Genomic DNA, 27,435 nt, shown 5'->3' on the forward strand with positions numbered 1-27,435 from the left:
CAACCCCCCCCCCCCCCATCAAAATCCTCAGCTGTTGTTGCAGCCGACACCAAATGTTTCCATTATTATTACCAATCACTCTATACGTCATGTTCCCCCTAACCATTTTCATTACCTTCTGCTGGACTCTCTCCAACTTGTCCACATCCTTTTGTGTGTTGAGGGGCCCAAAACTTTATATAGTACTCCAGATGTGGCCTCACTAGTGAAGGATAGAGTAGAATAATTACTTCCCTCGAGCTGCTGGTAACACTTCTACTAACACAGTCCAGTATGCCGTTAACCTTCTTGACTCGTGTTCAAGAGTTCAGCAGTCATCAATTCTTCACATGATATGGACATCCATTGGATCGCAGGCTCTAGCAATAACATAGGCAAGAAGGTGCCAGTTCTTAAAGCGAGGTTGTCTCCATGTGTTTTTGTATTTGTCACTCTGTCTGAAGGTGGTGTTTGTGATGACAAGACCATGCTCTGTGCATTTGCTTAGAAGTATGCCATTGGAGTTGGCTTTCCCTACTCTTTCCTTCCCAGTGGTGCCACTCCAGAGTTCCAGGTCATATCTGACCCTGGCATTGAAGTCACCAAGGAGAAAGTTCTTGTCTTTCTTGCAAATATTGGTCATAATGTAGTCAAGGCTGGAGTAAAACTGTTCTTTGACCATCAGCATCAAGTGTTGGGGCATGTGCACTGATGATGGTAGTGTGCTGGGTGTTGCTGAGCTTAAATCACAGAGCTTAAACAAAAGATGTTCATTAATGCTCACAGGGAGCTCCATAAGTTGACTGATGAGCTGATTCTTGATGGTGAAGCTGACACCATTGTGGGCTGGTTACTCCTTCCAGAAGAAGGTATAACTTCCACCCTCTTCCCTCAGCTGACCCTCATCTGGTTGTCTTGACCCACTCAGAGCCAGAAGGTCGATATTGTATCTCACTAGTTCTCTGGAGCTAATATCTGTTCTTCTTTCTGGTCATTCATTTTCTAGGTTATCCATTAATGTGCAAATCTCCATGTTATGAACATCATTGTTTTTTTATGATGCTTTTGACTGCAGAAAGAGTGATCATGCTGGTCACAGTTATCCAGCCAGGAGCAGATAAAACAGTTTAGATTTATGGCACCTTTTCTAGCCCCTTCTCCATGTGGGATGACCACTGGGGGCCCTGAATAGGACTTCTGAGTCATGGTAGCAGCTGCCAAATTGCACCCTGCTCTCAATCCAGGTGCAAGATGACCATCTGGCTGCTGCTGCCTGCTGTCCTATACTGGCTCTGTCACCACTGGTTCATTGTTGCAGGGCTTTTGGAGGTTGGTACAGGAAAGTGTGTTTCTTTCCTGTGGTAGAAGCCTGCATGTGACTTTATTTAACATGAGAAAGCTGATGCACAGAAACAACAACCACATGATCTTGACAAGGTAGATATCTGAACCCAATGGCATGAAAAACCCTAGATGACAGGAAACCTCCACCTTGCTGGAGCTTTCTTCAGTTTTTACAGCTGTTGAGATCCTGGCATCTTTTCCCACATGATCTTCTGTTGAGGTCTTGAGTTTGGACCGTTGTTTGTCTGGAACCTACCCTCAGGTGTGTTTGCCATTGGTAATCCTGCCAGGTGTGTGCAACTCTGGGCAACTTAGCTTTGAGGATCATTGGGACACATAAGCCTCCTCACCACTACAAGGTCTTGGTCCTTGTAGAAGATAGTGAAAGTTATGCACATGCTTAAATACTTTGCTAAATGGAGCCATTTTTTTAAACAATTCTTTCCCTAGATACAGCATATCTTGATCAGAGTTGTGTGTAGCTGGAAACTGCTTGGTTGTGGCATAGCCCTCCACTGGCTGGAAGCTGTACCTACATGTCATGGCCTTGGGAAGAAGTGGGGAGCAGGGAAAAGTAGCAGTGGCATGGACACTTCTTACAGCTGGTGGGGAGCTGTGCTGGGCAGCTTCCAGTTGTGCTCATACTGTAGCTGGGTAGCAGGGGAGTTGGGGCAGGAAAAAGCAGCAGCAGCATGTATGTAGTTTCCAGCTGACTGGGCCTAATGTCAGGACAGGCAAAGCCTCCTGGCTTTGCAGGCTGGATCCAGTGGCTCTGCAGGCTAGCTCTGCCCTGTGGGCCATATTTGCCAACCTCTGACTTAGAGCCTTTACAATTTTATACTCCCGTTTGGAGAGAATGGGCAAAATCATGCTTACAATAGAAAGCAAGTTGCAGTCTTAAATAAGGAGAGAGCATCATCTTTCCATAAAAATAGCATTGTCTTAAATAAGGTAGGGTAGAAAACAACATTGTCGTTGTATTAGCAGAGAGGCAATGGACTGATACATAGGAAAGGTAAATCCTTTAGCCCTCAAAGATGATCATAACGTATCAAATTTCAACAGTTTTGTGTGTTTTGCAAGAAAGTTTTTACTGCTGCTGCCTACACTGTAGTCATTGGTAAATAATGTTTATATCTAGCTGTCTTAATTCAGGCCACATACAGACATTCAGTCATTACTGGGAGAATTGCTGCTCTCCCAGGAGAAACCACATGTATACAGATATTCAGGATTTTTCTCCCAGAACAAAAATGGCTGCTCCAGGAGAAAAGTAGCCCAGGAACAACCAGGGTTAAATTAATCCTGGGAGAGTGACTGTTTATACACATTTTTGGTATGTATCATTAGCCATGTTCACTTAAAAACAATACTTCTTTAATGTGTTGTAGGTCCAGGAAATGTACCTAAGGCAAGGATTTTTTGTGGAACTCTCATTGAAACAACTGTATAGTTGGGAGAGCTGTTAGACAGACTTTGAAGCATCAAGTGCCCTTTCTCAGGTCTGAAAAAGAGGTAGATGGGGAACCAAATCTTTTTTAGACCTGTGGAAGGGCACTTGATACCTGAAAACTTATTCGGCAGCTCTCTCAACTATATAGTTGGTCCAACAAAAGAGATCACACAACTCCTTGCCTCTGCATTCTTTACACTGTAGTTTATTTTTTAAAGTGAATAACTTACTTTCCTAACCTTTAGTTTGTCCCCTTCAAGCCTGAGACCTTTTCCAAAATGTTGGACTTGTGTTTTTTATGTATTTCTTTTTTATGATTTTCACTAACCAGCCTTGAATTAGAAACTATTCTTTTTACCCATTTCAGACAGTACTAATGCCTCTTTATGCTTTTTCCCCCACTTTTGATTTTATTTCCTTTTCCTTTAAAAAAATCTTTAAGTATTCATGCTTAAGTTCCTTCAGAGTAGTTCTGGATACCATTAAGTTTTGCTTTAATAAATTTAATGGTCCACAGACAGTATGTTTCCTTTTCTTCTATTTATCATTGGTTAATGTTGTGTTTGCCATTTTCTTTTGTTTGCATGTGTTGTTATCCTTCCCCCTTTTTTTGTGTTCCATTATTTATGTTAACATCCATTTATCACAGGCCACTGTGGAATCTATAATGAGGGATAAGATGCCCAAGAAAGGTGGAAGATGGTGGTTTTCATGGCGAGGGAGGAATAGCACTATAAAAGAGGTAAGGGTGTATTTTTGGCTAATGTTAGAATCCCATGTGCTTTTGTATACATCCTGCAGAAAAAATGTGCTTTTAAATATAATTATATACCCAATCTGATTTAGGACCTGTACAAGAAAGGAATTTAAGTCATGATTCAAAATTTAGGAAAGAATCAAAAACTCTCACACTGACCTTAGAGGGCTTGGATAAACCCTTAACTGCACCATTTGTCTAAAAGAATCTCACTTCTGCATAATCTAATGGACTAATCCTGCATGTAGGAACTGGAAACTGATGAGTTCTTATCCCAATTAAGCCACTAGCCCTGTGTTCACCTTCGGCCACATGACTTAAACTTTCTATAGCTCTGTTTCTATATTTGAAGAAATAAAGATATTTATTACTGCATCATAAATTGTAAATTACACAACCTAAGTGTGAATGAAAACATTGTTTTTACATATTTTGTAACAGCTCCTCCCCATGCCTCCATCTTCTGACCATCTCAGAGTAGTAGGTATATTAATTTCTGCTTCAGAACTCTACATAAACATTAAAAAAATTGTCTAAATGCTATTGCAATCACTAGTCCCTTTTACACTGAACATAATACTTTTAAAAACTTGCAGTAAAAATCTTCTTTTCATTGGCTTTCATAATATTGAAATACCTTGAGATGAGATAGAAAAAAAGCTTACCAGAACCTGCTAAATTTGCATGAAAAAATCATTGTTGTAAACTTTAGCTATATCTCTTGCAAGTGCATAGTTCCATAGCACTTTTCATGCCATATAGTTTTGCAACTTGTTGAACTCTAAAAAGATTACTCTTCTTGGAAGTGTTCATTTATGTGACAGCTATAATTAAGGCAGAAAGAGCTATAGTAAGGCTGTCCATTGGTTTTTATTATTGATGCTGATAAAACTTCCCAACATTTTAAAATCTGCACCTTTTGAGAGAAAGTTGTCAAAGATGGCTTTGTTTTGGGGAAATTTGATAGGATTCAAATTTATAAAGACTCTGTGGAACAATATTACAAATGTATTGCTTTATTGAATGAAATATGGCTAATAGATATTCTGATCAGTGCTGGACAACAGGATCAGTCCCACAATTCCTATCAGTTCTTGCCATTAGAAACTGGCTATTCTATACAACTGCCAAATAAAGATGCATGTTAGTTCCTGCTGAACTTTAATATGTTGGAGTATTTTAGTGCTCTGGGAAGCAGTTCTTACCTAGGTTAAATCCTTGTGATTTTCCTGTTGTCCTGCACAGAGCCAAATCCCATCTGCTTTTCTTATGTGTATAGTCTTGGTGAAATCATTAGGACTTCTTGCACAAGTGAAGCAAGTTGGTTTGTGCCTTTAAGCATATATCTTCTAATAGATCCACCACTTCTCATATTTGTGATTTAGGAAACTAAGCCAGAACTCGGAAATGGACTTAATACAGGAGAAGAATCCTTACAGCTGACCATTGCAAAGAGGTACCAAAAAATTGTCTATGCTTCAAGTAAGAAGACTGCTTAAAAATGAAAGCAAGATACTCCAAATCTTTGAACTGAGTTGAGGCAATAATGAAATGTTTGACAGTTGTAATCTGTTGCACTCTAGAATTCATTATTTTTTATGATATTTAACTGCAATACAATTCTCTTCTTTGTCAAGCCAAAGTCAGTGAAGCATGGTAAGATTCTCCCCAGAGACAAGTTTGGGGCAATACTTTACTGGGCCTTTTCTAGACTCCTTAAGTTTGTAAAATTAGGCTCTTTAGCAGATGCTCTGGTATTTCTAGCTTACAGCTGGGTTGGCAACTTCATGACAAGAGTCTCCCTCTCAGACGCAGAAGGTTTAGAGTGACTTGAATACAAGACATAATGGTCTTGGAAGATTTTTCCCTTCAGTGAAATTTAAGTTCTGCGGGGAGTGCTCTGAAACCTAATGAGGTCCCTGGTGGCATTTGAATTTGTCATCATCATCAAACTTTTGAGATGCCGCAAAATACACATATACACTAGTGTGCATTCAGCCACAGGGTCTTTCCATGAAGACAATAGGACCCATGTCTGTGCTGTCCGCATTCACTTCTGCCAGACCGGAAGGAGACCACCTCTAATACAGTCTCTACAGTTTAAATAAATTAAAAAGCAATCCTTTTTCAAGCAAAAGATAAAAAAAGGACTTTTGATACTTTTTCATCACTCCTTATGGTGTTTGGGGGAGAGAGATTTTTTGCCAGGAATGCTAGCAGGCATCAGGATCTATTTGTTCTTTAGAAGACTAGAGACTGCCAGGTCAAATGTTTGGCACAAAGGCTGGTGCCTTACTTATATGCTGTCTCAGATTTGTGAGAGCCACTGAGTAGATCAGAGAGGATAATTTCTTCCCTAGACAGGATACATGATATTTAGGCCTGTTGTCTCCTAGATGGTGGTTTTAAAATGAGCTTTAAATAGGATTAGAACATCAAGCAAACTTCACTCCTTAATTGCTGTTCTTTGTTTGAATTGTAACAGACTTCAGAAACATGTCAGGAAAAAAAATGTTGCTGGCAAGAACTTTATGGCCAGTGGAAGAGTGTGTAGCAATTGGGGACCTGATATAACACCACATAGTTTGGCAGGCTGTATTTTAATATCTGCTAATCACAACCTGTGGTGCTTTGACACTATAGTCTGGGCTTCCCAACACCATGCACAACCCAACTGTGATGGAAACAAAGGAATGTGAAGGCTGGTATTTTAAAGATCAGATTGGTGGGAGTTAAGAATATTTTAGGCTGCTACCTAATGTGATAACTCTGTTTACCTTTGAAATGCTTTCTACTGTGAAGAAAAAAAATAGTTCTTGACAGATTTCTAAAAACATTTGCTGTTGGAAAAAAAAAAGCTTTTTAGTGAAAGGAATACCATGCACAGAAACAAAATTTTGCAGGCATTTTGATTCAGTCTACTGAACAAAGTAATCTTGCTAAAATGGTCAGTAAAAGAATAATTTTTGGCCAAAATTTGTAGTATTCAGAGAATGAATGGTGCAGTCTATTTTCCTTTGGAAAATAACATTCAGATAACAGTATTATTCTTTAATTGCTACGTCATTCCTAGACTAAATCAATTCTTTGCTTTTTGTTTACTGTAAGAATGAAGCTTCCTGTTACATTAACTAACAGATTTTCAAACCTTGCATGAGGTTTTTTTACAAGTCAACATGGTATATTAATTTTTGTCTGAGTTAAAGTGATGAGAATGAGCATATAGACAAGTGAATGACTAGAAGAAACTAAGCATGAATATAGGAAGCATGCATGAATGAGGATTCAGCACTTCATTGATATATTTTAAGCCGTATTGTAAATGACCTCCTGAGAGACAGTGCTTAGGAACAGGGAATCAATTGACTAATTCAGTGATTCAGTGCTAATGCATTTTTAATGGTCACCCAAATGCATTTACTGAGAGATGATAGCATCATTTTCCCTGTGTGCAATGTTCCAGAATAAAGGATGAATCTTCTTCAAGTGATGAAGACCCTAGAGCTGCCAAACAAAATATCGGGTCATTACAAACAAACTCAAGTCACCTCTCATTATTGTCTGGAATCAGTTACAAGAAGACCCTTCGACTCACTTCTGACCAACTTGTGAGTTATTTTTATATGCTTAACAGGAACATAGTGCAATACACACATCTCTAGTACATCAGGAACAATGTAGATATTCAGGCTAACATGGGCTTTATAAACACATTGCTTTTATTTACTGCCACGTTACTAAATATTAGGATTTTTCTTTTAAAATTAACAGGTAAATGTCATGCTTGTGAGAGATGCTGCTTTCACTGGTCTGGTGTCTGAGGTTTTGGATATGGGAGCCCAGAAGTTACATTCTGAAGTGTGTACTTAGTTATATAAATATGTAACCAAATGGGCCTTGAAGGCTAAGCCTCAATTATCAGGAGCATGGGCATGCTCCTGATAATACTGTGGGCAAGAATCCATACAGTGTCTGTGTGCAGTGTGGGACAACTAGTAGTCCAGGAGAATAGGGTAAAGGTAACAGCAATTATAAGGCCTCCTGATCCTGAGTGGCCCTGAGGGCTAAAGAAACCCTTGTCAAATTTAAGCAGCTTGGGGCATCTCTGAGTTACAGCATCTTCCAGATCAGCTATACTGTGGCCTGACACCTGCACAGCAATGGCCTGTCTCATCATACCTGTGCGGTAAACTGAATGGACTTAAAAACTTCATTCTGCTTGGTTACAAATTCCAGAGGTATCCCAACAGGAAGCATTGTGATCTACAATATAGGACAGCAGACTAGGAGTCTGGAATGAATGAAATTTCGAACTGAATGAAATTTCTTAGACATTATTTTTGTCAAAAAGTGCAATTTTGGACAGTCTTAAGTCCTTCCCTGATATGTTTGTTTTGCCTCCAGCACTACCACTAGCATTTCCTTATGCTGCGATTTGTAGGAGGGCCTTGGAGAGCAGCATTATGGTTGTCCTACACCTGGGAAGATTCTCCCCCAGTTGGAAACAGGGCTTTTAGTGCCCTCCAGCCATTTTGCTTGGCCAAAGGGGACTCACTAAGGGTGAGGATCTCATCCTGTGCATATGCATATAATGGATGTACACATGTTCACCCATGTGTTTATGTGTGTGTGCACACGTACATGTCTCTCCTTTTCCCTCTCTCACAGGTAGACAAACACATCCTTTGCACAAATACATTCTTCAAGTTAGCAGCTGCTGAAAGAGCTGGTTTTTTTAATGAAGTGTGGCCAGGAGAATATTAATTTCAGGGAAACAGGCTCAGGCCACTTAGATATCACGACTGAAAACAACAAACAGTGCCGTTGCTGTGCAAGCCTGGTATAGCACTATTTGATTTAGGAAATATGGCCACTTAGGAAAAACTTCTCATCTTCGCACAGCTAATTAATTTTATCAGTAAACAGTGCTGAGGAATATAGCATTCACCAGCCCAATCAGTCACTGGCTGTTTAGAGAAAGAACATTTTGAGTAATTATAATAGAGATAGTTTTGTCTTAAGAGACAGAGAAGGTTATTTTCTCTAGCTGAAAACAGAGGTTGTACAAAGCCAGGGATAGTTATTTTTCAGGGTCAGAAGCTTTTCAGGGGGCTGATGCCAAGCTTGGTTTTTGTTGTTTGAATACTTCAGGCTATTTTATTCCTCGCATGTAAAGCAGGACTCCTTGCTGGGTGGATCTACACTTGCAATTCATTCGATGCAATAAACTCCAGCATGTATTGTGCTGGAGTTTATTGCTCCCAGGCATGCTGTTTGAATATGTTCCCAGGACCATAGCATATTGAGTCAGGTCAGAGCAGTCCTGGCTGGCAGTTGGCCTGGGACTTCTCTGACCCAGTGCTAAGTGCTGCAGAGGGACTGGCTGAGGTACAAAAATGCTTCACTGTGGGGTTAGCTGGCAGGCAGCCCTCACACTGAAGCACCCTCATGCCCCAGCCAGCCTGGTAGGTGCCTACATGTGTTTTGCTGCACATTAAAAAACCCTGCAGCAAAATAGTACTTGTATGTACAAGTACAAACCTGTTACAGGTTTTATTAGTTTTCTGTGGCCTAATAGGGCTGCATGTGTAGATGCTGAGACATTTACTGAGGAACTAATTAGGCAACTACACAGTAAATATCTCATGTAGATGCATCCACTGCTTTTAGTTGTACTGATGAATCAAGGATGCTACATGACCATTACGGCTGAGCTCAGCTGATGTTTTTCAGAAGGTCCCATCAAAAGGAACGAGATGAATACATTGCACTCAAAATCCACCCCTTCCTGTTTATGCTATTCTGTCTTAGAAGCACATTTTGACCTTGACAATAATCTTTTTTTTCCAGAAAAGCCTGAAGCTTAAGAATGGCCCCAATGATGTGACCTTCAGTGTTACAACACAATATCAAGGCACTTGCCGTTGTGAAGGCACAATCTACCTCTGGAACTGGGATGAAAAGGTTATTATTTCTGACATTGATGGAACTATCACAAGGTAAGGCTTTATCTACACAGGCAAGTTCCCCTTTGGGCCCAGGAAATCATTATAAATTTATGACTGGGGCAAAGAATCATAATATTTGGAGTTTGCATTTTCTTATTGTGCTTCAGAGTGAATCAAAAAATATAGAAAGCCAAACCACATGGACTGGAGTCTTAGCTCTACAGAATCTAGTACATAGCATGCTGATCTTCTGTCTTATTTGCCTGTAGACTTTTCATGGGTGTCATTCATAATAGCGTCCTCACCTATTAAGGAATTAATTGTTACAGCATACCCATGAGGTAAATTGGATGGACTTAAAAACTTCATTCTGGCTTTATAAGACTGTCCAAATATGTTCATGTGCAGTGTCTGGCACACTGGAACCCCTTGTGATAGATCAGGCTCTGGATACTTTTGTATTATAATTATTAATAAATTTCCTACATTTAACATGGAAATATCTGTGAAATCAGTATAGCTATTTCCTATAAAATAGCTATAATCAGTATAACTGTTTTAAAGATGGTGAACCAAGGGCTTGTCAACATAGGAAAACAGGTACTCCAGCTATTCCACATTAACACACTGTGGGCATGTCTACATGAGATGTTTACTGTGGAGGAGACTAATTAGCTCTGCAGTAAAATATTAGCATCTACATGTGTGGCCCTATTAGGCTGCAGTAAACTAATAAACTCCACTGTAGGATAGTACCTGTGCAGTTGTTAGTGTGTAGCAGCATGCATGTAGATGCTGACCCAGCTGGCTGGGGCATGAGGGTGCTTTAGTGTGGGGGCTACCTGACAGCTAGCTCCACACTGGAGCACCCTTGTGCCCTAAGATACCCCCTTCACAGCATGTTGAGCCAGGCTGGAGCAGCCATGGGTTGGCAGGCTGACCCCCTGGGCTCCCTGCCATCAGGGGCTGTTCTGACCCGGCTCAACATACAGCAGTATTGGGCACACGTGTAAATGTGGTACCTGGGAGCAATAAGCTCTGGCATGATATGCACCGGAGTTTATTGCTGCACATTAATTGTACACACAGACACACTCTGTGTGAATATTCTTAGCCCAAACTAAGAATTCCCAAGTTGTACTGCATAAAGTCATGCTCAGTAATCTGCATGAGGAATTAGGATGGAGCTTCTAGTATGGATGGAAATTCACACCCTAACTTGCACTTCCCTGTGAAGACAAGACCAGAAACAGAGATTAATATGAGTAAGTGGCTTTCCAGGCTAAAACAGGAAATTCACAACAGCAGAACTGGGAACTGAATTGCCTTAACCAAAAGAGTACCTTCCCATACCACTAATCAAATGAGTGGGCAGGAGGGCATGTATTAATACCACTCCAGATTATTTTAAAAAGGATAAAAATTGCATATGACTATATTTTTGGGAGTTGTTATTTCAGTGCATTTACATTCTTTCCCCACCTCTATTCAGGTCTGATACATTAGGCCATATCTTGCCCACCCTTGGCAAGGACTGGACGCACCAAGGGATTGCAAAATTGTACCATAAAGTGAGCCAGTGAGTATTCAGTAAATCTTTTTTGTGCATCCTGTGTGTTTTTTATCGATGGATGGTGCAAATGTATGTGTTTGCATAGCAAGATTAAAATTTTCAGACTATTGGTTGTTTTGTAGTGATAAGATCTGAATTTTGAATTTTGCTTTCAAACAAAAAGAGCATAGTGGTTGCTCCAGAAAAGTGCTAAGCCTTGATGAATAAGAGCTCCATTGCATGAAATTCTGCTATGTGATGATGAGACAGCATCATCATCTTCTGTGGATAGCAGAATGGTGGACTCCTCTTTAGTGATTTAGAGCATACCTACAAGGCTGCAGTAATTCCAGTGGGCAGTGGTACTGCAGCCAGAGAAATTTACATTTTTTGAGAACAGGGAGCTTCAATAGATAAAAGTCAGAGAGTTCATTCACAAGCTCCTAACAATCTTCCTTTAAGTTATTTCATAGTTTTCTCAGTGAGGAGATTACAGAATAATTTAAGTATCACTTGGTAATTTTGAGTGTAAATCATTCACCTGTGTTGAATGGGACTTATCCCTCCTTGGACACTTACTATCAATAATTCTGGGCTTCTGTTTGACATATTGCATAATAACAGAATTCAAAGGCAGCAATGAAATTCATTGTGACTAGCATTTGTATGAATTATTTGCTGTTTAAAAGCATTGGAGGTCCATAGAACTCTTTTTGCTAAATTGGTAAGTGCCTGAGGGCCTGTGTACATTGGACAATTAGTGTGGCATGAGGTAGTATGTGAATTCACAGTTCTCCAGGTAATCCGCACTATTTCCCCATGTATACACTCTTAGTTGATACTTAAATATGCTTTTGTACAAGGGATGTCGAAAAGAGCCAGATTTTATTCCACCTAATGAACATCTAAATGGATTTAGGCAGCTAAGTTCAATTCTATTCCACCCTGTTCACCTCATTGAAAAAGAGGTAATGCAAAAGGTAGGTGTGTCTTTTTCCTTCTTGCTACTTTTTTGATCCAGTCTTAAGAGCCACATGATGGTGAATTACAAAATCAAATGCACTAATACATTGTCATGACTTGAGTAGGGTGGAATAGAATTGCACATAGGTACCCCAGTCCACTTAGGCCCCTTGCAGACATTGCAATTGTCGTATGATTAATGTGTTAATCATACAGTAACTTGTAACTTGCCACACATTTGAGCAATTTACTGTCAGATATAGAGCCATAAAAATGGAGAACCAATCTCAAAGATGTTGCTTGCAAAATGTAGACTATCTTTGCGCTTGTTTTTATTGCACTTTAATTTGAATGTGTGGCATGTTACACGCAGGGTGATAGAGCTTTTTCTTGGGAAACCTGTGAGCCGGCAGACGTACATAAAAGCACCTCATAAGGTCACTGGAGAATTTGAGCCCTGCTGCTTCTGCCCCTGCCCTTCCCTGCCCTCCATCTCTCCTTCCCTTCTCCTTTTCTCCCTACTGCTCATACAGGTTTCCCCAGATCTGCACAAGGGTTGGAGGAGCAGGACTTTTACCCAGGGAGAGACCAACTGACTTCTTATTTACAGCACAGCTGACGGTAGGGATGACAGCCCCTGCCAGCAGCTTTCCAGCTTCCCTTGTTTTTTAGAGTGGCAGAGCAAGTGCCCAGGGTGCTTTTTTCCCTCTCTGGAAAGCTTGCCTTTTGAACATGAAGCAGATCACATGGTGTAACATGTCCACTGAGTGATATTACCCATTGCTTGGTGGAAATAAATCTGCCAGGAACCTTAGGCACCTGATAGGCAAAATAGAATCAGACCTTACATATAGCACAACATATAACTATATAACGTGTGCCAATATATTTTGTTGTATTCCTGTTTCCATATGTGGTATCAGTTGAAGCACATAGAGATGTTTATGGTTCCTGGCTGTTTTAGATGAAATTCTATTTGGATTCTATTTTGAATCTGGACAAAGCAATATTTGTCCACCTTCATGGATAAGCTTAAGCATCACCAGGGTAACTGTACATGGGCTTTGAATTCTGATAGGAAGAGGCAGTTTTTGTAGAAATCTCACTTTATTTGTTTCGGATACCACATATAAAAATTGAACTGGGTGGGAGCTCCAAACGGAATAGGCTGTTGTATTGTGTTTCTCAGCTAAACTCTTTGGCAAGAATATTCCTTGAAATGTATGTAAAAATCATTCTTTTAAAAATGTATAGTAGTTAACATCAGGTTGTCTTTACTAGAAGGCATTTTATTGTGTATGTATTTTATTTCTTTCACTTTAAATGCAAAAAAAGAGATGCTTATTCACAGCTGTATGCGCCTTAGCAACTATTCAAAAGGATAGTCCATATAAATACCAGTACATTTGACACTGGTAATAAGTAGGTAGGATAGGTATGGTCAGACTAGACAGTGAATAACTTTAACATTGGAACAGGAAGTCTCTGTTGGATGCAGTGGTAAGGAGGAGCCCTGTGCAGGACTGCAAAGAGGTGACCGAGGTGATGGGAGAGAAAGATTAATATCATCAGGATCTGAGAGAAGATTACAGTAGTAAAATACGTCTGCTTACAGATGTGGGAAAAAACAAACAAATAGCACTTTACTTTCAGCTCAGTGTGCCCCTGCACTGAGCACACAGCATGCCCAGAAGAGGCACTGCATTCATTTGACCCAGCTCCCCAGCGTCTGTATAGCTCATATGCTCCAGCAGGGCTATTTGGCACCTTTGTCTGATAGCTAATTGAATTAGCTATTAGATAAACGTGCCAAAAAGCCCTGCTGAAGCGTATGCGCTATTAGATGCTGGGGAGTTGGGTCAAACTGATGTGATGCCTCTTTTGGTAAAGCGCTACTTTTTTTCCCTCCCATGTCTGTCAGCTCCCTACAGCAAAAGGACCTTGGCAAGAGTTTCAGCAGTCTGTGCAAATAGCAAACGATGGAGTTTGTGATGCTGTACAGGAGGAAATGGCACTGCTCAGGGTATGGTTCTGCTCTGGTTCAGTCTGTAGATCTATGCATGTTGGCTAGAAACTCCTGATCATTCACATCCAACCTGAACGTCATTATTTGGATTCTGAACTCCTTTGCATGGTTAGGGGCATGGGTTAAAAAATGGCCTGGTCTTTAGATTGATCTGGGAATAGCCTGCATAGGAAAAGTATCTTGAGCAAGGATAGTTCTTCAATGCCCTGCCTAGAATTCCCTCAAAAGGGCAGAGAAATTCTTTCACAACTGACACAACCAGAAGAAGATCCTAGAATATCTCAGCACAGAGACAGGGCCCCAGGCACATGGGCAAGTGCAGTCTTGCAAAAATACAGTAAGGCAGGTGAGGCTTTTATGTGAAAAAACTAGTCTGGCCAGGTTAAGTCAAGTGCCCAGGCCTGGATGCTGACCACCCAAGCTAACTGTGTGGTGAAGAAATACTTTATTTACTCAAGCATAAGAATATCCCAAATATAAGACAAGCCCCAATAATTAGATTCCATGTATGAAAAATTTATACATTTGTCATAACTTTCCAGGTATAGAATCAAATTATTGGAAATCTGCCTTGAATTTGACCCCTTCCTACTGGTACAGCAGAGAAAGTAAATCTCAGGGTCAGAGAGTCATCCTGCCCTCCTCCCTTGTTTAACTTCTTTCCTCCTGCAGCCTCTGCCCCCACCCCTGACTGGTAGACCTGGATCTCCTTGAGGTCATGGAAGTGAGGGCAAATTTGAAAATACCGACTTTGAAATAAGCATACTTGTCATAATTTGGATATAGTCAGATTCCTACATGTACTCACAGTCTTGGTTCATCCAGAATTGATGCATTTTTACCTGTTTTGAAACTGTTACAAGTTTTACCAAAGGTACTCCATAAACTCACTTTTAAGCAATTGTTTCATATCTACTTATATATAGTAGAAATTATGCATGATATTAGTCTAAAGCCAAAAGGCTCATGAGTTACCATGTAGTTCATTGCGCTGGACCCCAGCAGAGTCAACAGTATTTCAAGCCATGGTGACACCTTGGCTCAGTTTTGCTCAGTATGTGTGTCTACTTCAGATACAACCCTGCCCACTGTAGTTCCCCCCACAAAGGGTCCATCTGCTAATTCTCCTCACACTCGTGATTGTAACTGGGTGTGTTTGTCAGGAGTTAATGAATGTAATGAGGTTTCCTTGTATGCAAATATGAAATGGCTTTCCTCTCCATGCTGATTGGGGAAAAGAAATCTCATATTTGAGTAAATACAGTATGTGTAGAATCACTTGCGTGTGTCTAGGGATAGCCAAAAACAAAGAAGAGAGCAGATTACAGCCACAGTAACTAAGAAAGCAATGAATGAGATGAAAGGTTAATAATTTAGTTTTGGCAACAGGAAGCTTAAATTGGTAGCTGGACATGCACAGTGATGATGTGATATAGTATTGGATAAAGAGGCATATTTCCTCATGTTCTAATATTCACAAAGGTTGCTTCAGTTTCATTTTTTACAAAAAGAAAGGTGACACAGCATTTTTCATTTATTCAGAATGCATTCCTGCTTTCTTCAATGCTGTGTTCTTTCATATTCAGTTCGTAGTACACATTCAGATTACTCTTAACTATTTTGAAGATCTTCAGATGCAATGCACAATGGTACAAATGGTTGATTTAGTTTGTTCTGTGTGCTAGGGTTGCATTAAGATTGGTTTGTTATTGTTACTTTTGTATGGATGATGAACTCTGAATTATGTATGACATAATTTAAATAATGGTAGAGATACAGGCCTGACTCTACCAGTACTTTGGATAGGGATGAATTTTTACTTAAGGCACAATGCAGACTGGAAGATCATGTGGTTAGAGTTGTTTAGGAAGATGAACAATCTTCTAATTGTATTTGAAAAAGAAATGAAGAAATGCTTTTAACTGTAATTGGTTTTTTTAAGTCAACTGTTGTAGGCAGGTGTTAGGGCCATAAACTGAGGGTCAAATAAACATGAGTTTTGTTGTATATAAATAGTATTACTTTACAGCCGTTAGATATTATAAACAGGTACTATAAATCTATAATAGGCATATTTAATGCCCTTACACGCACTGAGGAGCACTTCATGGGTAGTTCCATTACAGGATAAATGGGGTAAGGTGCTATTAAATCAAACTGAAGGCCTCAAAAATTGAAAACCAGTAGCATGGAAATGCTCAGTTTCTTCTGCTGAAACATTTATTTCAATACCAATCCAGAAATGATTTCCTCATATGACTGAATTTGAAGCTCAAGAGATAATATTTCAAGGAAAGTGTGGCATGTGCATATAAATTCATCCTTTGATATCACAAAGTCTCAGAGGGATTACGGTGGGTTGAACTTAAAGAAGATTGATATAGCCTTGTATACTGGCTACCTTTTCTTTTCTTCATACAAAATATTTCAATAAGTGGTAAGAAGTGTAATGCCAGTAAATAGGACCAGATTTTACCTGGGTGTTGTACAAGTACCACAGAGATGAGAATATCCTATGTTGGTAAATCCCTAATTACAGAGCACATCTACACAAGATGCTTACTATGGAGTTGCCTTATTGGATCCGCAATAAAGCCTCAGTGTCTACACATGCGGCCTTATTACGCTGCAGTAAACTAATTAACTCCACCATATGTTAGTAGTTGTAAACACAAGTACTTTCCTACAACACTGTTATTTAGTGTGCAGCAACCCATGTGTAGACCCTGGCGGGGCTGGCTGGGGCACAATAGTGACTCCCCCTTCCCCCTCCATCCCCTGCCAACCAGGGCTGCTCTGACCTGGCTCAGTGTCCTGTGGTCCCAGGCGCATGTGTAAATGCAGCACCTGGGAGTGATAAGCTCCAGTACAAATTGCACCAGAGTTTATTGCATTGCACTAATTGCACATGTAGATATGCCTATAGTGGAGCACTACAGAACATCACCATCTGAGGTTCTTTCTCCTAGTGTTTTTACTGTTTTGAAATCATTCTTAAGTCTTTACAGTCCAAATGGGTTATATAGATAAAGATCACTAACAGTCATAGCTTATCTCGTGGATAAATAATATAATTACAGTGACTGCTTCTTTTTTTTGTTCAATAGAAATGGATATAAATTTCTGTACTGCTCAGCACGTGCTATAGGAATGGCAGACATGACCAGAGGATATTTACATTGGGTCAACGAACGAGGAACAGTACTACCTCAGGGACCTGTGCTATTAAGTCCAAGCAGCTTGTTCTCAGCCTTTCACAGGTATTTCTATAATTGTAGTTCATACCCAATGAAAACATTCACAACCTTGTATAGGTAGATTTCTTGATTTTATTTGTCCACTTTAATTTATTAGCAGTATTTCCATTATGGGTTGGTGCAGATTCTAATTAAAGGCCAGTCTGTAGTAGGTAACCAATATTTATTTGTCCCTGAGGTGTTTGCTAAAGACAGGCTTCATTTTGCAATGGTAACTATTAAAAATTCAATACTTGCCAACAGATACCACCTGTTGACTTCACAGTGACTGCTGTTATTGCCACTTGTTTATATACAGTTTTCAAAGAGCTGCTCACAAAAATATCACATTCAGTTTCATGTAAAAATAAAGTTAACATATTCACTTAACTGTGATATGTTATAAAGACATGTTGACATATAATAAACTGAATGTAACCTGTGTGAGGAAGAAATAACTCAGCTTTTGACATGTGTGTCCTACTTCAGTAAAGTGATTCTTGCAAATATTGTAGGGTAAGTGCAGCTGTGATAGGAGTTTTTCATTCAAATTATAAATTGTGAAACATTTGAAAAATGTGTCAGTCAATTTCACACATTGTATTCTAAATATAGGAGACCTTGGAAACACCCAAGATTGTACTTGGGCTGATTTACTGGAGGGCAATAAAATAGTTTTCATTACTTTACACCTTACTCTCTCTTGCTGGGGTTATAGTTATAGTCCTGCTTTTTGCATATGTATTAGATATTTGGTCCTTGTCCTCACATGTACAGTCAGAGCATCAGTGGCACATGATGACATGGAGTGACTGTAGGGAGGGGATTCTTAGTGGTAGCTTTAACCTTTAGGGACTTTGGTTTGGCTCCAAAAGCTTCTCATGGGTGCCACTTAAATAGAAATGATTTGGACCTGGCCTGGCTCTTTGAGCTTGTAACTTTGGTAGGTTGGGAAAAGGTGATTTTATTCCCCTGTTGCTCCTCCTTTATCCTAAATTCATCTGGGGCCTACTTCAACTCCTGACACGCATTAGAACATCAGGGTTGCCTTAGTTTGCACTTTTCTGCATAGGGCCCATCACTACAGCTGGGAATGGCTGGAGTGTAAGAAAACTGTGCCAGCCATACCCTGACAGCCTTCCTGAATGCATTCCTGTTTAGGGGATCATCTGGGGAAGCTGCACCAGCTCTGCACCATGAAGGATTCCCTTTATGTTGTAGGAGTTTCCCGAGTGCCAGATGTGCCACATTTTGGGCTCCCTTTTGCCAGGAGATGCAGTTGTCAAAGGGTTGCAGCTAGATCCTCTGTCCACTACTCTGTCATGAGTTATAGAGAAATAGAAACTTCTTTTGTCCTTATTTTCTGCTAATTGGTATTGGTGGGTGAACAACCCTGCAGAAACAGGTTAACTGTAAATAGTCCTTCTCATCTGGTACATATGGAAATTGAAATCCTAATGACAGTATAGATAAACAATGTGTAGGGAAGGATAATATCATCTATTGAATCATTCATCATTTTTCAGGAAAAGAGTTTATGTTATATTGCACAAATTATAAATATCTCTCTTAGAAACTGTTCTTTATAATTAACTATCCGTACTTAATAGCCACATACTTACAACTTATTTTTTTAAATAAGTGTGGTCTTTTCAGGGACTTTATCCCTGTAAACTTGACGAAAGGTTTTCATAGTTTCATAGTTTCTAGGGTTGGAAGGGACCTGAGTAGATCATCTAGTCGGACCCCCTGCCATGGCAGGAGATGTACATCTAGCCTCCTCTTAAAGACCCCCAGGGTAGGAGCCAGCACCACTTCTCTTGGAGCCATAACTTCCAAATAAAGATTTATGGTTTGGGGATTTCTTTTCCTTTACTCCACACCTGGAAACTGGTTAAGCGAAATGTATTGAACAAAATAAAAATAAAATTGCTCATGTTTTATTTTTCGTGTGCTTCTGAAATCTCATGTTTTTCTTTATTTTAGGGAAGTGATAGAGAAGAAGCCAGAAAAATTTAAAGTTCAGTGTCTGACAGACATAAAAAATTTGTTTTATCCTAACATAGAGCCCTTTTATGCTGCCTTTGGAAACAGACCTGCCGTAAGTGATAGCTGAGGGTATTTTTCTTACAAAGTATTGAATGTCATTTATTTAGTGTGTCTATTGCACTAGTATTCAAGAGCCCCGTGTAGGAATTAGGGCCACATTTTTCAGGCTCTGTACAAGTACATAATGTAAATTCAGTCCCTACTTCCACGACCCCACAGTTTAGGCTTGTGATGGTATGCAACAAGTAACTAAATAGAGAGAGGGAAGGGAAGATAAGAGAAGTAAGCATTTTCATAAATTAGCACAGAGAGTAGTCACAAGTGGTTGACTGTATTTAAAATCCTTCAATCTAGCTGAAGACACTGAAAGTGATGGGTTGCCTTCGTACCATTAGAAATATAGGACCAAATTCTACTTTTAGGCACACTAGCACAAACCTACTGAACTACATGTGAGTACAGTAATGCAAATTGAAGCAGAATTATGCTGTCAAAAGTCAATGAAGATTTAGGCCTCTAGGGTGTCTTTACACATGCTCTGGGGTGGGGGGAGAGGAGGACATTTTAATTAGAGCGGCTCTTGGGAGCCACTCTAATTGAAATGCCCTCAGAGTCTCATGTAATCAGCATCCCATGCTTCAAAATGGAGGTCAAATGTGCTTTAGTTAAAGCACCCCGTTGCCATTTTGAAATGCAGGGATGCTGAATATACATGACGGCAAGGCTGCTGGAGTTTTCTAATTAGAATGCTGCAGCAGACTCAATTAATTGTCTGCTCCCATGCATTCTAATTAGAACATGTTGGAGCAGGTGACATGCACGTGTATAGGTGCCCTCTAAGGCTTTGATCTTCAGAGGTATTTAAGTATTTAATTCCAGTTTAAATTAAGCTGCTCCGTTTTGAATGAATAATTAAATATTTACTAGCATAGGTCTCCCCTATCCAGATGAGGGCTATAACTCATGGGTCTTTGAGTCATTCCCATTATCTCTAGCTCAGTGAATATTTATAGATGGATAGATACAAAGTGAAACAGGTCTAACAGGAGAGATTAAGAGAATAGCACAGTGCAGTACCCCATAGCCTGAAGGTGAGGGCATTTTTCTGGGAGGTGGATGTAAATTCAGGTTCCCTCAGGCAAAGGAAGACTGTCTTAACCACTAGGCTAATGGGAAAAAGGTAGTTGGCATGACTTTTTCCTCCATGTTTTGTGTGGGGTTAGACATGTTTAGAGCATATGTGCTGAGACAGGTGAAGAAATGTCTATTTTATTAATCTTGCTGGGCATGAGCTTGTCACTAAAGCTAGTTGGTACTGCCAGGATCTCAGAGATATTTTGGCATCTGAACCACCATTGTGAACCTGGGCCCCTGTTTCTTTGATTGCCACTAAAATGTATCATTTTCCTCCTTTCTGAGGACTTTATTAAGCTTCATTCTTATAACATGTTAAGAGAACTTCAGATGCAGGGTAATGTGCCCATTAATACCACCATTTGTACTACCTATATTCTTCTGTTCTGTATATTTTATAAAGAATACAAAAATGGTGTTGAAAGGAAGGATCATAGTTTTAATTTAATTTTTTTCTTTTCTTTCCTTTTTTGATTTTGTTCAGGATGTTTATTCATACAAGCAAGTAGGGGTCTCCTTAAATAGAATATTTACAGTTAATCCCAAAGGAGAACTTGTACAAGAACATGCAAAGACTAACATCTCTTCGTAAGTAGTCATCTCTCCATTTATCTCTAAGGTTTCATAGACCAATTCATCCCCTGCTGTAATTCCATTGATGAAATGAATTACACCATTGGCTGTTAACAAAGGTTTCTTTTGAATATTTATATCAAAAGCTTTTCATTGATGGAATACTATTTTATCCAAATCTCAGCTTCCTTTGCTTCAAATAACTAGGTCTTCACTGAGCCTAAAATTTAAAAAAGGATCATATCTATTCACTTAAAGGACTGTCATTTTCATAGAATCATAGAAAATTAGGGCTGGAAGGGACCTCAGGAGGTCATCTAGTCCAACCCCCTGTTCAAAGCAGGACCAGCCCCAACTATATAATTCCAGCCAATGCTTTTCATACCTGGGTCTTAAAAACCTCCAAGGATGGAGATTCCACAGTCTCTCTGGGTAACCTATTCCAGTGTTTTACTATCCTAGTGAGAAACTTTTTCCTAATATCTAACCTAAACTAGCTTTGCTGCAACTTGAAATTTGAAATGCAGTCAGTTTAAAGGACGAGTAAAAACAATTTCCTGAGTCTTTCTGCCCTTTATATGGGTTATAAATATTTTTCCCTTTAAAGTTCTCCTTTCTTTGGATTTTTTGGCACAGCATCCAGACAAATAAAAGTGGAAACTAGGGTCCAGATCCTCAAAACTACCTGGATGTGTTCGATCTAATGGAATCAGCCTGCAGTTAGATGCCTGGGTTTTCCTATACAATGCTGAGGGAGAGTTTAGTGCTTAAGAAAGCAGCTGAGTGGGGAGCTGCTTAATTCAGCCAGGAGTGAAGTGTATAGGAAGGGAGTGAAATTTGGGTTCCAGAGATCTCTGGCAAGGCAAGATGGCTGTTTTTAGAGACCTGAGTTGTGAACCCTGCTGCAGTTTGTTTTTTGTATCTGAGAGAAAAGGGGACAGGTGTGAGGGAGCATAGAATGGCTTGCAGAGATTAATGCAAACCTTTCCTCAAAATTTTATTTTAGAAAAGTAACACATAAAAAAGAAAAATATCTGAGTCCAGAATCTTATCTGCCTGTTATGTACCTAAGGCCTGCATGCTATTCTATGACTAAAGCTGCATGAGTGACAGTGCCACTTTATGCAGATTTTAGAACCTAAACTTCTCTGCATGATTACATCTCCAAAACATGCTCAGATGTGATTCAGTACTCCACTGCAACCCTATTTCACCTGGGAAAGTACATGAATTCTGTGCAGCTCTCCAGAATATAGCCAAAAATCCATGTCTACAAGAGGACATTGTCTACAAGAGCTTCCAGCTTGGGAATAGTGGCGGTGCTACTCACCTTTTGTCCAACAGCTTAGTAGTTAGAGCACTTGCCCAGGAATGGAAGATATGAGTCCTAGGCCCTCCACACATCTCTGCTAGAACAGAATCCTATCAATTAGGCAGGGTAGAGGGGAACTCCATCCTTCCTGTTGAAGCTGGGCCATTAGGCAGCCAGAGGGCAAAGATATGTGAAGCTTGAAGGAGAGCAACCAAAGGGAGCCTGGCTTTGGTTCATTGAAGCTGGCACTGCCCTGGAAGTGAGGGAGCAATACTTCCTGTTTCTAGTTCCCAATAGCTATTTAATGCAAAGTACAAAGATAGCCTCAGGGGCCATTCTTTTCAATTGGCATGGCTAATTATACAGGATGGATTAGCGCCTAAACTCTATATAATTGGCACTTAATCCCACTTATGTATCTTAGGGATAGATTAAAATTGGGGCCTTGGACCTCTAAATGAACCTTAAAGGTATAATAGATGGGTTAGGATCTGACCCACAGTCATCATTCTAAAGCTATTGCACATGAGCAGTTCCATAACAATGGAGAATTATTGAGGTGCATTTGTACAATATACTTCAGAGTGGTAACACAGGTTCTACCAGGATATGCATGAATCCTACGGAACCCTGACTGCTCCTGTCCAGTCAACTGCAAACAGTTTCACATTGTTCCTGCATTGTACTTTCTGTCCTACTCTTAAAGTTCATAAAGAGTATAAACTTGATACTTCCCTTTTTTGATGAAGAACGATTAAAACATGTTCTGGGTTCATGAAATATTATAAATACTTTTGTCCAAATTAGCCAAAGGGATGGGTGATTTTTGAGACTACTAAAAAAGGATAGGATTGTGCGGAAGGAGTGTTCAGTACTCTTGGTTTGTTTCTTGCCTTTTCTATTATTCTATGTGGGCTTTACCGTCTAGCCACTTCCAAAATAAGCTGAATTTTAAATAAAAAAATCAAAAGGAAAAGAACAGAGATGATTTAAATGACAATTTGTTTTTCAGCTACGTCAGACTATGTGAGGTGGTTGATCATGTGTTTCCTTTGCTGAAAAGAAGCCATTCTTCAGATTTCCCTTGTTCTGATACATATAGTCAGTTCACATACTGGAGAGAACCACTGCCACCTTTTGAAAACCAGGATATAAATCGATCCATATCTTGAATTCAACTCCAGGCTCTTGGTCTTAGTTAAAAGAACTAGCTGTCATGTATTTGAAGGCTATAGTTTGGTTTTTGCCTTGGACACTTCAACTGGAATTTGTGATATTGTGAACATTCTACCGGTTTGTTAAGAGAAACATTAGAAATGCTTTTTTGAGGCTGCAAGTCACATTGCCAAATGATGCATCAGGACAAATATTACTGGGAATGGGAGTTGTGCTCTCAACTTTACACCCAGGATGCTCAAATTGTGTCAGACTTATTCCATAAGGTCAATTGCAAGTGCAATGATGCTGAGATTGCATTTAAGTGCGCTACAAATGCTAGTTCAAGGGAAAACAAAAATGAACTGTGATTCTGCATCTTTTTTGTACAGGGATCTGATGCATCCTCATCCCTTCTAACTAAGAAGGGAGGCCATAGCATATCCCGTGACACCTGTTTGTAATGTGTATAGGGATTGCTACCAATGCCGAGTTAAAATTCCTTTGTTTGAAGGAGGGAAGAATATGGGGAAAAATTATCAGCTGGTGCAAATTGGCAAAGAATCATTGAGATCAGCACAGCTATGTGAAGGTATACCAGCTACAGATCTGATGTATTATTTTGACGTTATCACACTATTACAAGTAATGCATGATGTGAATTTAAAGTAAGGGTGATAAAAAGTAGTGTCAGATTCTGCTACCCTTACTCACATTGAGTAGTACCTTACTTCAAGAATAGTCCATAGTCTGTTTGGATTAAGGTACAATGGAAAAGTGGAAGAATTAGACCCATTGTTGAACTTTTGCCGCTACTGAAGTCAATGGCAAAACACCCATTACTTTTAGGAAGGCCAGGATTTCACCTATCAATTGCACTGAGCCACTGGAGCCAAGAGCTTCAAAGTACTTGTCAGCACCAGAAAATGTTCTGTCAAACCTGTCTTTGCCTACCGTGTGCCCTTTACTGGTTAAGGATGCATCTCATGTCTTTACTTTGCAGCCTTTTCCAATTCTATATAATAAAGATATATGTATTGGGCAGTGTGTCTTACATCTTTGTGGAAACAATGAAATCTTCTGTTTGTGTTAAGTTCTGTACATGCATATTTCTGTCCTCATTTGCACATATAATCTATGTTGGTACTGCTTTGTTTTGTTACCTGCATTTGAAAGCCTTAAGATTTAATTGTATGTGCTGGAAGCAATATAAGAAATCAGTATGAAGTGTTCTTCAAATAATCTGCCTGAACAAATTGCAGTGTTTCACTTTAAAATATAGACTTCAACTGGCCCTATATTAAGTGATTCTGGAAATGTGCTTGGAGCTAGTAATATGATGTACTTTTTAAAATATTTAAATCTTTTAAAAAAATATTTATAGCCAGATTGCTGTCTGAAAAAAGACTGAACATGGTATTGTGGAATTCCATATATATTGTATTTCAGCTTCTCTATACCAAATGTGCTCAGTTTAAAAGAAACAGTCGAATTCTGCTGCTGATTGAAGTCAATGGTAGATTTGCAAATGGCATTAGTGGAAGGAAAACTGGGGCTCCAAAATCTGCCTTGTCTAACTGGTAGTGCTGCAGACTCACCCTGGGGGCCAGTTACCCTTGCCCCATACCTGGAATAATAACTTGCACAAGTGTGAGGGACAGCAGTGAATAGGGACCTACATCTCACTTTCTGGTGTGAACCCTTAACTCAGTAGAGCTGCAAGCTCTGTCCAGCTGAGGCAAATGTCCTCTTCAGTTAAGGCACAATTAGAGCAAGAGAAGAAAACAGCATATTTGTACTTTCTAAACCCCAGTTGACTTTGCAGGCCTGGCAGCTTTAAAGAAAACTATACACTTTGTTTCTTGTAAACTGCACTGATTTGGTATGGTGTTTCTGAGAGACAATCAATGTGGGCTCTAGGGTGCCAATTAAGTGTGTCACTTCTCTAAGTACAAGCACACTCAAACCTTTATTCTTTGTTGGTATTATTTATTACATTTCATTAACGTAATTGGAGTTACTCGATGAACACACTAGCTGTATCCTATCTGCATTTATCCTGAAAAGGCTGATCTTGGTGCAATTATTACACACACAAAAATTCTGGTCATTTGGTTAACAAACCATCAGTTCAGCTCCATAGTGCTTTGGGTCTGCGTTTCAGAGGCACTGAGCAAGCGCAGCAGCTGCAGCATCCCCCAGAGAAAATGCCTCTGAAAGTTCGGCCATCAAATGTATTTGCCTGTTTACTAGTAAGTAACAAATCCATTCTCTTTAAGCACCTTTGCTATTACAAACCAAATGACAGTGTGATGAGTAGGTAATTTACTAGTTTTGATGTGAATATCCTACTGTTTACAGTGCTGTGTACCCCTGTGTATATAGATGTTGGAATGTAGTTGCATAAACACATGCAAATTGGTTTCACTGCTAGCTAATACTTATCAGATAGGCTCACGAGGAGAACAGCTTAAAAAATCAGTCGGCCTGTTCTCAAGACAGATATTGCTTTATTTTTACATATACAGTTTTCTAAAAGTACATTATGTTTTGTTTTGATGCCTGAGCAATTTTATGCACACATCTTTAAATTGCTTTGTTAATTCGTAAAGAACAAAATGAAATGGTTTAATGAATTCTTACTCTTTCTGTGAAAGAAAAATCTTCCAGCTTTGCTTTCAGTGTAATGCTGGTTTCTGTTATAGAAAGAATACATTTGCTAACATACTAGAAATACACAGACCACTATGTATTCTATTTATATAATAAACATATTATATAATAAACTAGAATATGCAGCGGTGAGGAGTGAGCTAATATTTATTTTCATGGATCAGGTGATCATGCCGCTCTAGCAGTGACGCATGAGAAGCAGGCTAACAGGGGGGCAGATTCTATTCCATTTATTAAGGTCTAAGTGGACTTAGACACCTAAATATGATTCTGTTGCACCCTTTTCAAGTCCCTAAAAATCCCTTCATTCACCGATGTTTGTAGCACAATATCATATGAGCCTTAAGGCAGAGTCAGAAAAAGCCAGTGATGATGAACAGTAACTACTCCCCCTTTCCATTCACACTTTTTAAAGGACTTGAGCTGTGAGGAATAAAATTGTACATGGGGCCTGAGTGCACTTAAGTGCCTATGGCTCCAAAAGGCATCACATTTGTCCCAGAGAAACCACTGTATCCTAGGACAAAGTGAAATTGTTCAGACATTCATGTCTGTTGTTCTGGGACAAGCTGTAAAGAGGTTCACGGTATAAGAAATGCTAAGTTTGTCCTGGGACATCACAAAGTGTGTCTGAATAGTTATCCCGGGATAACATCATTGAATCAATGGCAAAAAAAGTGGCAGTTCATTCAGCTGCTCACTAAGCCCTGATTGGAAGGGTGATGTTTATAAACACCAATCCTGAGGGTTTTCTGTTCTAGAACAAACACAGGTGCAACATATCCTGGGACAAACGCAACATTTGTTCCTAGCCGAATAGGTGGGATAGAATCTGGTCCATAGTTGTTATGTTAGTTATGCAAAGATTAACATAATTTTGGAGGTAGAGATCATTTTTTTATCTTTAGGTTTAGATAATTATTTTTCAGTCTATTTATATACAGTATTTGCTCTGTATATGTATGTGCTACTGCAGTGATGGAAATCATTGTAACACCTTGTTTTGATGTGCTGAATGCGAAAAACAAAAAAAATCATAATAAATTCCAAATGATGAAAAATAATTTTCTGAAATTTCATGTCATGAGTGGTTTTTTTCAAGGCTTTGACTCTAGCCCTGTGTTTTTGGAGACATTTTGAAGAATAGTGTGACATTTATGCTTCCAGTGCTAATTGCTTTGTCTCTTAACAGGTTTACCCACTGGGGCATCTAATCTTTGTAGCATACCAAAGAGAGCCTTCTCTAAAGCTTGTTTAAGTTTGTGGGAAAATTCCATTGCA

The 27,435-nt window shown here is 39.5% G+C and overlaps 1 protein-coding gene across 3 annotated transcripts in view; it reads left to right on the plus strand.

Moving 5' to 3' along the window:
* LPIN1 (lipin 1) overlaps positions 1-27,209 on the plus strand; it is an 85,115-nt gene extending 57,906 nt beyond the window's left edge. For all 3 annotated transcript variants that reach the window (XM_019520758.1, XM_019520760.1, XM_019520759.1), the window contains 9 exons: positions 3,426-3,518; positions 4,919-4,989; positions 6,997-7,141; positions 9,384-9,532; positions 10,974-11,060; positions 17,130-17,282; positions 19,245-19,359; positions 20,926-21,029; positions 23,339-27,209. In XM_019520758.1, the coding sequence (XP_019376303.1) occupies positions 3,426-3,518; positions 4,919-4,989; positions 6,997-7,141; positions 9,384-9,532; positions 10,974-11,060; positions 17,130-17,282; positions 19,245-19,359; positions 20,926-21,029; positions 23,339-23,498 (1,077 nt within the window). In that variant the 3' untranslated portion in view covers positions 23,499-27,209. The remainder of the gene's footprint in view (positions 1-3,425; positions 3,519-4,918; positions 4,990-6,996; positions 7,142-9,383; positions 9,533-10,973; positions 11,061-17,129; positions 17,283-19,244; positions 19,360-20,925; positions 21,030-23,338) is intronic.
* The last annotated feature ends 226 nt before the right edge of the window (positions 27,210-27,435 follow it).

The sequence above is a fragment of the Gavialis gangeticus genome, unplaced genomic scaffold (genome assembly GCF_001723915.1).
Source record: "Gavialis gangeticus isolate Ggan-Ray unplaced genomic scaffold, GavGan_comp1, whole genome shotgun sequence".
NCBI lineage: Eukaryota > Metazoa > Chordata > Crocodylia > Gavialidae > Gavialis > Gavialis gangeticus.